General features: G+C 42.2%; 2 protein-coding genes and 1 long non-coding RNA gene across 8 annotated transcripts in view; 1 reads left to right on the forward strand and 2 right to left on the reverse strand.

Moving 5' to 3' along the window:
• MTHFS (methenyltetrahydrofolate synthetase) overlaps positions 1-9,036 on the reverse strand; it is a 48,112-nt gene extending 39,076 nt beyond the window's left edge. Inside the window, exon 1 of one of the 2 annotated variants that reach the window (XM_032468918.1) lies at positions 8,725-9,036. Coding sequence is in view for 1 of the 2 variants with exons in the window: in XM_032468917.1 (XP_032324808.1) it covers positions 78-194 (117 nt within the window). In the remaining variant the exon portion in view is untranslated. Of the gene's footprint in view, positions 1-77; positions 202-8,724 lie in introns of those variants that run through there. The other variant, XM_032468917.1, reaches the window with a different exon arrangement.
• LOC116660182 lies at positions 54-9,341 on the forward strand. Its single transcript, XR_004315552.1, has 3 exons — positions 54-201; positions 700-817; positions 8,257-9,341. It is a non-coding gene; the product is annotated as an uncharacterized LOC116660182 (long non-coding RNA).
• Positions 9,342-11,873: 2,532 nt separating this feature from the next.
• The window catches only part of BCL2A1 (BCL2 related protein A1), a 51,380-nt gene continuing 50,994 nt past the window's right edge, over positions 11,874-12,259 (reverse strand). For all 5 annotated transcript variants that reach the window (XM_032468922.1, XM_032468920.1, XM_032468919.1 and 2 more), the window contains one exon: positions 11,874-12,145. In XM_032468922.1, the coding sequence (XP_032324813.1) occupies positions 12,038-12,145 (108 nt within the window). In that variant the 3' untranslated portion in view covers positions 11,874-12,037. The remainder of the gene's footprint in view (positions 12,146-12,259) is intronic.

Below are 12,259 nucleotides of genomic sequence, written 5' to 3' on the forward strand. Positions count from 1 at the left end.
GCCTGCGCCGGCGCAGATCCGCAGGCCCAGCGTCGCCAGCCCATGACGCCGCGGTGGCTGTAGTCGCAGTCTCCCACCTTCTGGGTCACGAGCCGGGACTGGCGCAGCCGCTCCTCGGCACTCATCGTCAGCAGACGCTGCTTCAGCTCGCTCCGCAGGCTCCGCTTGGCGCCGCTCACCGCCGCCGCCGTCATCTCGCGGGTGCGAACCCGTCCAGTCCTCACGGCGCTCTGTCCTCCGGCCCGGGGGAGGGTCCAGGGGAGGGTCCGGGCTCGGCCGCGCGCGGCCCTCGCTTCCGGGTCGCGGGGCGCACTCCGCCTCCCGCCCTTGGACCCGACTTTCTTGCTGCCTTCGCGGTCAGCTCACGCCCCTCCCCAAGCGAGTCGGGAACGGCGGAGTGGGCACCAGCTTCCCTGCTGCTCGCTGGCTCAGCGGCCGTGATGACTGTGCGCCTGGCCTCCCTGGGCCTGTAGCATTGCTGGAAGGGGTGCTCTAATCCACCGCAGTACCCTTGATTCCCTGCTTGCCTTGTGTCGGGTAGTGCTGGAGCTGCCTGGGGCCTGAAAAGGCGAAGGCAGGCTGAACAGAGGAGTACACACGATAACGCAGTCCTGCTAGTTAAAGGGAAAGTGACTTTTTTTTTTCTTTCTTTTTAAAAAATTTTTGTTGGGTGATAACGCCTTCCTCTTTCTTTTCCAGTAACTGGGAGGGAGTTGGTTTACTGCTGATGGGCGGGACAGATTATTGATGAAGCAAGTGACCTTCCCTTTACTATCCGTGTCTCTTCTGTTCACCTCTGGAGAACTCAGGACTGAAAGTAAGTTGCCCTGTTCATTAGAGGCTCAAGGCCCAACAATATTTTCACTGTAGAATAACTGAAACTTGCTCCTACTCTAAAAGTGCTATTCACAGGGAAATATACACAAGATCTTACGGTAGCTCACAGAGAAAAAAATGTGAAAATGAATATACCTATGTTCATGTATAACTGAAAAATTGTGCTCTACACTGGAATTTGACACAACATTGTAAAATGATTATAAGTCAATAAAAAATGTTAAAAATAAAATAAAAGTGCCATTCAGAAGCAGATGATGAGGAAATGGAGGCACCAGGACTTTTTTCTCTTGCAGGGCACGTGACCTGGTTTGGGAGGTGAGAAGATAGTAATTCAAGAGAATAACTAGGTGCAGAGAAAGGCTCTTGTTCATCAGATTGACCCCTCAGACGTTCACACTCAGAAATCTGATGAAAAGATGAGAAAGTTAATTATTCGATGGATAAAGAAAGTGAACTTTGAAGTTGTTGGAAGTTTAGAGGAAATAGCAAATTTATGTGAAAGTTTAGTCAACTTTACTAAAATTTGTATGGAAAAAGAAGCATTGAAGAATAGCTAGGAAAACACTGAAAATGGAAGACCGCAGGGGAAACTAGCCTTTCCAGACCTTGAAACATATTATAAAGCCTCTGTAATTAAAACAGTGAGGTACTGCCACTTGACTATACAATAGGCCAGTGAAAGAGAATAGAAAAGATGGAAATAGGCATAGAATGGACCTCCTCATCTCCATAATCACATGAGCCAATTCTTTATAATCTCCTTATAGATGGATATTGTCTGTTGGTTCTATTGTGATACACATATATATGTGCATATTGAGATAATATGAATAGGAGATATGTAACTGTGTACATTATTAGGTATATATAATAAGATGTACATATAAGATTGGGGGGGTGTGTGTATATATCTTCTATTGGTTCAGTTTCTCTAGAAAACCCTGATTAATACAGATTTCTATATACTAGCAATGAATACTCTGAAATTTAAAAAGCCATTTCCATTTACAATAGCATCAAAAAAATGAAATACTTTGTATAACTGAAAAATTGTGCTCTACACTGGAATTTGACACAACATTGTAAAATGACTAGAACTCAATAAAAAAAAGTTAATTTTAAAAATTAAAAAAAAAAGAAATAAGGAATAAATTTAACAAAGGAAGTGTTAAACTACTGAAAGCTTCATGGCATTGTTGAAAGAAAGAAGACCTATAAATGAAAGGACAGCCTGTGTTTATGGACTGGAAGACTTCATATTTTTTCAAAAGCATTACTCCCCAAATTAATCTATAGAATCAATGCAGTTCCTATTAAATTTGGCTTTCTTGCACAAATCAATAAGCTGGTCCTAAAATTCATATGGAAATGCAGGGAACCCAAAATAACCAAAATCTTGAAAAGGAAGAACAAAGTTGGAAAACTCACACTTTCCAACTTCAAAAGTTACTACAAAGCTACAGTAATCAAGACAGTGTGGTCCTTGCTTAAGGATAGGTAGCTAAGAAAATGGCATAGAATTGAGAGTCCAGAAGTAAACCTTTACATTTATAGTCAAATGATTTTTCTTTTTGATAGGAGTACGAAGATAATGCTATAGGTAAAAAATAGTCTTTTTTAACAAATGGTACTGGGACAGCTGAATGTCTGCATGCAAAATTTAACTCAAAATATATCAAAGGCCTAAATGTAAGAGCTAAAACAAAACTCTTGGAAGAAAACATAGGCATAAATCTTCATCACCTTGGATTAGGCAGTGAGTGGTTTCTTAGTTAGAACACCAAAACACAGCAACAAAAGAAAAGGTAAGTAAATTGGACTTTATCAGAATTAAAAACATTTGTGTATCAAAGGACACCATCAAGAAAATGAAAAGACAACCTATAGAATGAGACAGAATACTCACATATTATATATCTGATAAGGGACTTGAATCCAAAATGTAACTCTTACAACTCATCAATTACAAAAAGAAGATAATCTAATTTAAAAATGGGCAAAGAACTTGACTAGACATTTCTCCATGTAAGATATGCAAATGACTAATAAGTGCATGGCAGGATCTCAATATCATTAGTCATTAGAAAAATCCAAATCAAAACCACAGAGATTCCACTTCACACTGGGGTGGCTATAATAAAAAAAAAGATAAATGTTGATGACAGTGTGGAGAAATTGGAACCCTCATACTCATGGGAATATAAAATGCTACAACACGGATGGACCTTGAAAATTGTATGCTAAGTAAGAGAAGACAGACACAAAAGGCCAAATATTGTATGACCTCATTTATATGAAATATCCAGAGCAGGCAAATCCGCTGAGACAGAAGGGAGATTACTGGTGGCTTGGCACTGGGGGCAAGAGGGAGTGGAGTACAGGGTTTCTTTTGAGGATTGTGAAAATGTTCTAAAATTAGATTGAGGTGACTGAATATACTAAAACCCCTGAATTGTACCTGCTAAAAGGGTGAATTATATTTCCATAAGATAAAAGAAGAACAGGATAAAAGAAAATATCCATGTATTTCTGGGGGGAAAAATGCAATAAATATAAACCAGAAACTAAGTTTGGGAACTTACAGGGAATGGGTGGAAAGAATGGGAGAGTAGGAATGGAGTAGCAGTGATGAGGAGAAAGGGCCCTTTGCTGATGAAAACAAGTGATACTTGCTTAGTTATTGCTCTGACTCTTGGAACCATGGCAATGTTTTACATACATATACATGCAACCAGGGTGTGGAAAGAAGCCAAAATAAAACACAAGGAGGGACAAACAAACCGAACTGTATTGTCAATGATTAACATAACCACAGCGGAGTGGGTGGAGAACAAAAGAACTAAGTTAAGTAACTTTGGAAAGCAGTATTTTGACTGTGCTGTAAGGCTAAAGACAAAAATAACTTTATACAAATATTGCAGCCTAGTTAGTACATTTGTTTTTTTGCAGGGGTGTGTGTTAACAATTGTGAAATGACTTTATCCATATTCTACAATTGAGCAGATAACTAAAGATACTGTAGATAATGAAAGTCAGGTTTCTCCCTGTTAGAAAAACAAGTTACAAATAAGGGAAGAGAGAATTGGGGATGAACCCTGTGGTGCTGGATTGTAATTAGATATGTCAATGCGGTGGGGGAGGGATAAACTAGGAGTTTGGGATTAGCAGATACAAACTACTATATATAAAATAGATAAACAACAAAGTCCTGCAGTATAGCACAGGGGACTATATTCAATAGTTTGTAATAACCTATAAGGGGAAAAAAATTTTTTTAATGTATATATATGTGTGAATCACTATGCTGTACACCAGAAACTTACACAATGTTGTAAATCAACTATACTTCAATTCAAAAAAAATTAAAGGATGGGTCCAAAAAAAAGTATCAGTATGAACTCATGGTTTTAAGTATGTAAACAAATGGATAGATACAGAAATAGAGACACGTTAAGTACATAAACATACGTTTCCTAGCTCTGCTCATGAGAGAACCTAGAGGCTGTGACACTCCACTAGCAATGGAAGCTAGCATCCAGATCTTGATTTCTGAATATTATTCTCCAATAAACAACCAGGGCTGCTTGATTCCAGAGTTGTGACAAGAACAAGGCAGGCCTGTAGCATCCTGTGGAGCCACAAGGTAAGGAAGTGATCAGAAAGGAAGGAAACATGTCAGAAGGAGCCAGGAACCAAACTGGAGTTTTCAGTGACCAAAGCTGGGACAATCTGAACAACAAAAATAATAATACTCTTATATTACAACCAATGGAATAAAATAAGTATCTGTTAGTCCATACTTATATGTAAGAAGGGACATACCTCCTTAGCATATAATTCCAGTTAATAAATGTGGAAGAAATATTGGAAATAGAAAATCATCATTTGGCAAACGTTGCGCTCCTGATTATTGTAGGCACACACTAACGACGGTTACTAAAATCAACGGGTGAAAGAATGATAAGCAGAAAAGGACATTTTCGTGGTCTTAGAGTATTTCCCCACAAGATACTTAACAGTGATGAAACCTAGCCAGCACCACCTTAACCAAGTAATCAGCGTTAACATCACCGGTAGTCAGACACCCAAACCCCGTAATGTGACCCCCTGAAAGAGACACAACTTTGTTTCTGGGGTATCTCTTCTACCAGAAAAGTATAACTCACTCTAATCATGGCAAAAAAATAAAAAAGCCAAATTCAAATTGGGAGACATTCTATAGAGTACCTGACCAGTACTCTTCCAAGTCTCGAGGTCAGAAAAGATGAAAAGTTGAGAAACTTACTGAGGGAAGGAGACTAAGGAGGCATGACAGCTGGATCCAGCCCAGCTGTCCTAGAACTAAGGTTTAAGCCAGGAAAAGGTGTTAGTGGGAACTCTGGTAGAATTGGATAAGGTCTGTAGATGCAGGGTACAGTGTCAACGTTAATTTCTTTCTTTGGATAATGGTACTGTTACCACATAAGATGTTATTGGAAGCTAGATGGAGGGTATATGGGAACCCTGCACTGTTTTTGCAACTTTTCTGCAAGATTAAAATTACTTCACAATAAAAGTTTAATAAATAAGTAAACTCTGAAAGCGTGGAATGGGAGAGACCATCCTGTGGAATGTCAGCTGACCCAGGAGGAAGTCAGCATTCACCAGCCATCTGCTACTGCCGGCTCCTCACTGATCTCTCAGTCATTAAACTCCCCCACAGTTGGGGCACATCACTGACAGACCCAGTTCCTTACAAAGAAAACATTCTGACCGTGTCACAATCTCTTAAAAATTACTTTGGATACCAGCTTCTCATTATGGGGCCAAGGCTCCTGTCAGCCTGGATCCAGATTGCCTGGTTCCATCACTTACCACTCACACCGCAGTACGTAGTTCCGGGACCCCTGAGCGTCGCTGGCTTCAGAATTGTCATAGTGTATGGATATGCAGAAAGTTTTATTCACTAGGAGAGTTCCAAGTATATGACCTTTTTTTTTTTTTAAAGAGAAGAAATGCTTTGGTTAGAGAGTATAAGCCAGAGTGTTGAAAAGATGGTCCTTGATCTGCTGGACGTAAGATAATCAGAGGGCTTTATGTGCTTCTCAAAGGGAAGAGAGGGAGGGTAGTGACTCAAGTAGGGGGGAGGAAAAGGATGGTGGAGGTAACACAGCTAGTTTCCCCTGCATTTGAGGGAAGAGAAGGAGGGAGAAAAGTCCGTGAAGGCAGCACAGCCAGGAAGAGGGACGTTGAAGAACAAAATACCTAAAGGATTTTCTCAGTTGTGTGCTATTTGATGGTTGATTAAACCCTTCTCATTTCTCTCTCTGATGGATAGAAGCCTTTAACAATAAAAGAACTCTTGTCTAGTTAGATAAAGCTTTGCCTCTCTTGGGGAGAGTCTTCCTCATTTACTCCAGATCTTTGAGAGTAACAGTTTCAGCAGCCATTCACTGCATCTCTGTCAAGGATCATGCTTTTCAAAGCACTAGCACTGCGCCTCTATGTACATGTGACACCGGGTGTGATGTTCAGTAGAGTTCTGAATCCCCAGAGAGCTCTGTGGGCCTGCAGTGAGGCCTCATGGTAGAGTCATCGACATGCTTGTTTCCCCAAGTCTTTTATCCACAGGGGCCATGTAGTATCAAAGGCAGAAACCAAGATCCTGAAAGGAGACTTGGAGGAACTATGAAGCCTCAACTGCTGGGCAGAGGGTGCTTGGCACAGCGGGGAGGCTTGTTGAGCAAGGGAGAGGTGAGGTCAAGCTTTTCACAGGGGAGGTAGACCAGGAAGGGGGCGTGTAGGCCATTGTAAGGACTTTGAGGACTTTGGCTTTGACTCAGGATAAGTTGGGAACCACTGGAGACTTTTGAGTGAAGAGGTAACACAAGTCATCTTACATTTTAAAGGATCCTTCTGGCTGCATGTTGGGAATAACTGTAGAGGGGCAAGGGCAGAAGCAAGAAGGCCAGTTAGGATGTTACTGCAAAAGCGGGGCCAGAGATATTAGGTGGCGTTAGTACTGGAGGGTGGGTATTCGTTCTGGAGATGGTGATGAGTAGTTGAGTACTGGATGTATTTTGATGATAGAAACAAATAGTATTTCCTGATGGACTGCATTTGGGGTATGAGAGAAAGAGTCAGAGGCTAAAGGATTTACCCGAGTAGGGAGAAAGATGGAGGTGCCATTAACCAAGATGGTGAAGGATGCAGGAGTTACTGTTCGAGGGGTGACAGCAGTCAGATACTCAGATTTGATACCGTGAGCTCAATAGGCTTGTTGTTCAACATCCAGGTAGAAAGACATCAAATCAACAGTTGAATATATGAGTCTGGAATTCAGGGGACTGGAGGTCTGGGCTGGATGTATGAGTTTGGGGGTTTTAAAGTCATGATACTGATGAGATATCTTGACATGTGAGTGTAAATTAGAGAAGAAAGCCAAGGACTAACCAGGGCCAATATTCAGAGTTAGGCAGTTAGCTTGCGGGGATGAGGCACTATTCGAAGGAGACCGAGAAAGAGTGGCCAGTGAGATAGGAGGAGAACCAAGAGAGACTGGTGTCCTGGAAGTCAAATAAAAATATGTAGAGAGAGTCATCCCCTGTGTCAGATGTCATCATGTCAAGAAATTTGAGGACTGGGAATTCATCCCTGAGCTTAGTGGGGATGAAAGTCTGATTGGTAATAAGGGTCCAAGACACTGAAAGGAGAATGAATTGGAGACATCTAGGATACACTCTTCTGGGGAGCTTTTCTATAAAGGAGAGCAGGGAAATTGGGTAGCTGCTAAGAGATCGTGTTTGGTTTGGTTTGTTCTCCCTTAGGAGAAATTACGGCAAGTCTATGTACTACCAGGACTGATCCAGTGGAGGGAAAATTCTGTGATGCAGAGGAATGAGGCTGAAGAAATGTTCCTGTGGAGGCAACACGAAACAAGATCTAATACATAGATTGTAGGGGTTGGCCTTGGAACTGTTGATTGACAATAGTAATAGGAGGGAAGAAAAATATACCAGTATCGATGAAGAGTAGATAGCCAGATATGGTGGGCAGGAAATGTGGAATTTCTCAGTGAAATAGGAAGCAAAGTCAATAGGAATCAAATTGTGTCAAAATAATTGTGTTGCAAGTGTCTATAATAAATGCTTCCTATATATACATTGTTCTGTTGCTCAAATAGCTTAGTCATCAACCTTCAACATTAGCACGGTTTCAGAGAACACTGGTAATGGGTTTGGCTCTCATGTGAACCAGTTAGATTTACCCCGTTAAAACAGGCAATGAATCGTAGCCCTAGGCTCAGTCAGCTGTCTTGAAAATCCTGCCTTTGGTCATTAGGCAGATGAATTAGAGAGAACCCACCAACACTGGGGGAAAATGATTTATCCATGATGCCCATTCTGATGCCCTGTCCCTGATTGCTTCTTCCAACAGAAATGGCCACACAGAGCTACCAGTTATACACAGTTTGTTTTGTTTTCATGTTCCATGGAATTATACAAAGCAACATTTCCCTGTCAGCAACTCTGCACCCTCCGCAGAAACTTTCCAGATCCCAAATCTGACGGCCAGTTGGAGCTGAGGTGGTACGACAGGGAGGGGGCCCCCCCCCAGCAGGGTGAAGGTGACAAGACGGGAGGGCCAGGACACCCACCGGCTGTGAAGACCCATGCCACCAGTAGGGGGCCCAGCCTCGCCCCGCTGCCCTTCACACACCGGCCCAGCTTGTGAAAGGGATGGGGAAGGAAGCGGAGGGTCTGGGCAGCACCACGAGATGGGGAGGAATTGCCACAGAGAGGAGACCCCGGCAGTGCGACCACCCGCCTGACTCAGGACCTGGGGCGTGCTCCTTCCCGCTTTCAAGCCTGCTTCTTCAGTTAGTAAAATGGGGGTAATATCTACCTCAGGGACCTGCCGTGGAGGTGAAAGGAGATGATTACATATCCAAAGCTCCTGGCGCTCGGAAGACACCCGCTACGCAGCCACTACTCTTCCGTGCTGTTCCCGGGAGCACGATGTTCAGCCTCATGCTGTTCCAAAGCCAGTTCCTGTCCCTCCATTGATTTCTGAAACAAATATTTTTTTGAGCTTTGATTCAACTCTGACCTGGACTCTGAGATAAAATGGTGAGCATGAGCGCCGGTTCCTGCCCTCACAGAGCAACCTGTTGTGCTGGGGAAGCAGGCACGTTGATTTAAAACCCACACAGACATAAAACCGTAATTGAGAGCGTGGTGTTCTGAGAGTTTAACCTAGTCTGGGAAGGCATCCCTGAACAAGCGATCTTTGAGCTGAAATCTGAAGGGCAAGTAAACATTACCGGGTATGGAGGTAGAGCCGTGCTCTGCGCAGAGGGGACAAGGTGTGAAAAAGTCTGTGGTACAGAAGGCACTGAAAACAGGCCACCTCCAAGGACACAACTGAAACAAAGTGTGACAAGTGGAGTGAGGGCCAGACACGCCGAGAGTCCCTGGTAGAGCATGAGCAGGGCCTTAATAAACGATAGTCCTTCTAAATGACCAGGGGGAATGTCATGTGCTTCATGATTTTATTCGGGCATTAACAGCGTTCCACTTCAGCTCAGTACTTGGGGTGATGTTTGTCTCTCTCCTTTTGTACTTTTCCTTTTTGTTTGCATTGTTTATAATGAGTATTTAGCATTTTTCCCCCAGATAAGAGCTTTTTTTCTAAATCAACTTCACTGAGATTGTATTGATATACAGTAAAACACACCTGTTTTAAGTGAGCCTTCTTACGAATTTTGACAAATTTATACCACCACAGTCAAGACATAGGACATTTTTATCACCCTAAAAGTTCCTTTCCTGGTCAGTCCCCCGACCCTAGCCCCGGACCACTGCTCATCTGCTGTCACTCTATTTAGATTTGTCTTTCTAGTTTCACGTAGATGATACAGTACAATATATATTTTTGTGACTGTCTTCTTCTGCTCAAGTAATGTTCTTGAGATTTATCCATTCCATTTGATGTATCAGTACTTCATTCCTTTTTATTTCTGAGTAACTTTCCATTATATGGATATACTACAATTTGTTTATCCACTTATCTGTTGAGGAACATTTGGGTTGTTTCCAGGTATTTTTTTGGAGGGGGTGCATTTTGAATAGAGCTGCTATGAATAGTATGAACATGTTTTTATTTCTTCTGAGTAAACACCTAGGGGTGGAATTGCTGGGTCCTGTGGTAAGCATATGTTTCATTTTATAATAAATTGCCAAGCTGTTTTCCAAAGCACTTGTACAGTTTTACATCATCACCAGCAGTGGACGAGAGTTCCTGCTGTTCCCTGTCTTCCCCAAAGCAGGGCATTATCATTCCTTTTCATTTTCGCCATTCTGGACAATGTGCAGGGGTCTCACTGTGCTTTTAATTTGCATTTCCCCGATGACTAACGGTGTCTAACATATTTTATATGTCTGTTGACCATCTGCTATTGTGAAGTGTATGTTCAAAGTTTTTGCCAATTTTTAAATTAGGGTGATGGTTGTGGTGGTACTGAATTGTAAAAGTGTTGTATATTTATTCTGGATACAAGTCCTTTGTCAGATGGTAATGTGACATGTATTATCTCCCCTTCTGTGGCTTGCTTTGAGTTTTTTTTTTTTTTTCCTTTAACTGCAGTATTGAGGTATAATTCACATACTCTCTCACTTCTTAACAGTGCCTTTTTTAAAGTAGAATTTTAAAATTTTGGTGAGTTCTAAATTACTAATTTTTTCTTTTCTGGTTCGGATTTTTTTGTGTGTGTTGTAGCTGAGAAGTCTTTACCTTCTCCAAGGCTGTGAAGATTTTTCTCCTGCGTTTTCCTCTAGGAGCTTTATAGTTTTAACTTAACATTTGGGTCTACAATCTGTCCCCTTTCATTTTTGTGTAAGGATGAGGTAAGAGCTGAGGTTCACAAAAGCCTTTTTCCTTTTAAGTCAAGTACTAAACAAAATAGATAGTGAGCTGCAGCTTGAAAGACCGAGTCACAAAGCAAGCCAGAAATGGTCAGGGATTTATTTCCGAGGGTCACTTTGTTAGAGACCATCGCGCTGTAAGAGCCAGGGTTTCTTGTGCAAGTGTGTTCCAGGTAGCAGTGCCTTTAATCACACTTCCTGTTTTGTCCATTCATGACTCTTCATTCCCACTGCTTAGCTCTGATTAATGCAAAAATGAATTAAAACCTAACACAGTTGGTTAGGGGGAGGGGATGCACTTGGCTGAAGGAGGAAAGAGAAAATGTCCCCTGCTCCCTGCAGACACAAGTTCCAGGTGGCCTAGGTGGTTGCCTCTCAGATGTGATTTGGTAAGTAAGCCAGAGCTCCTTCGGTCAAAAGTATTTCCCAACTGACTTGCCCCGGTGTCCTCATCTCCACGGACTAAGAATCAGCGTGAGAGATAAAGCATGCATTAACAGAAACCCCCTGTGAAAATGCCCACAGCCTGACGCGGGGGGAGGCTGTGGTTTCTTTGTCCGACCTATCAGAACTTCCTAGGAAGGAGAAAGCAAGCCCCACAGGGGTAGAGACTGAAGAGCAGGAAGGTCTAGAACAAGGTACAGTGCTCCCACGCTGCAGTCAAATTTGCTGACCTAAAAATCGGAACACAGGGTCTAATAATACATGACATAATTTTCTAGCTTGGGAAATTTTTTAAATGGAGATTTTAACAAATGGCTCAGTGTTGAATCTACCTAACTGTCTTTGTTCAGACTATCCCAGAGCATCTTCCAAGTCTGGTTGCCACATTCACCAACTCTAAATGGCAACTCTAAAGTTTGGTGGGGAGAGAGAGCATCAGTGGAAAACCCTAAGTAAGCATCCAGGGGCTCTGGGGACTCCAGAGAACTTGGGCCCTAGAGGCGTGTGGGTCACAGACCTCATCCACTGTCACTCTAAACTAGTGACACAGAAAATGACTCTGGGTAATGGGCATACCCTTAAGAAAATCTGCTTAAGACATCACCTTCCTGGTCATCATCCTTTGAATTCAACCTGTATTGAGCTTTACCCTTTTGCTGGACTCCCAGGCAGGACACAGATTACATATAGAGACAAATACACACAATTTATTCATTAAAAAGGGGGCAAAATTTCCATAACTCTGGAACGTCAAGCATTCTTTGTTTAGAAGTAGATGTAAGTGTTGGCAGTACTTATTACAAGAGGCATGAAAATTAGGCAGGTTTCACAATGTGGAATGTCCTGTTACGTCAATAGAATTGCTTCAGGAGACATAGTATTTCACAGATCTTTCCTGTAACTTCCAGAAAAGTCAGCCAGCCAGATTTGGGTTCGAATTTCTTTACAAAGCCATTTTCCTATGAGAGAACAAATTTAACATTTTGAAAATCAGTGGAGACTAAGTTTGCTGGAATGAAAAACAAAGAAACGTTCGTTTAAATAATGCAGATAGTCAATCTTCTCTGTACTTT

Source organism: Camelus ferus, chromosome 27, assembly GCF_009834535.1.
Source record: "Camelus ferus isolate YT-003-E chromosome 27, BCGSAC_Cfer_1.0, whole genome shotgun sequence".
In the NCBI taxonomy this organism is placed as follows: domain Eukaryota; kingdom Metazoa; phylum Chordata; class Mammalia; order Artiodactyla; family Camelidae; genus Camelus; species Camelus ferus.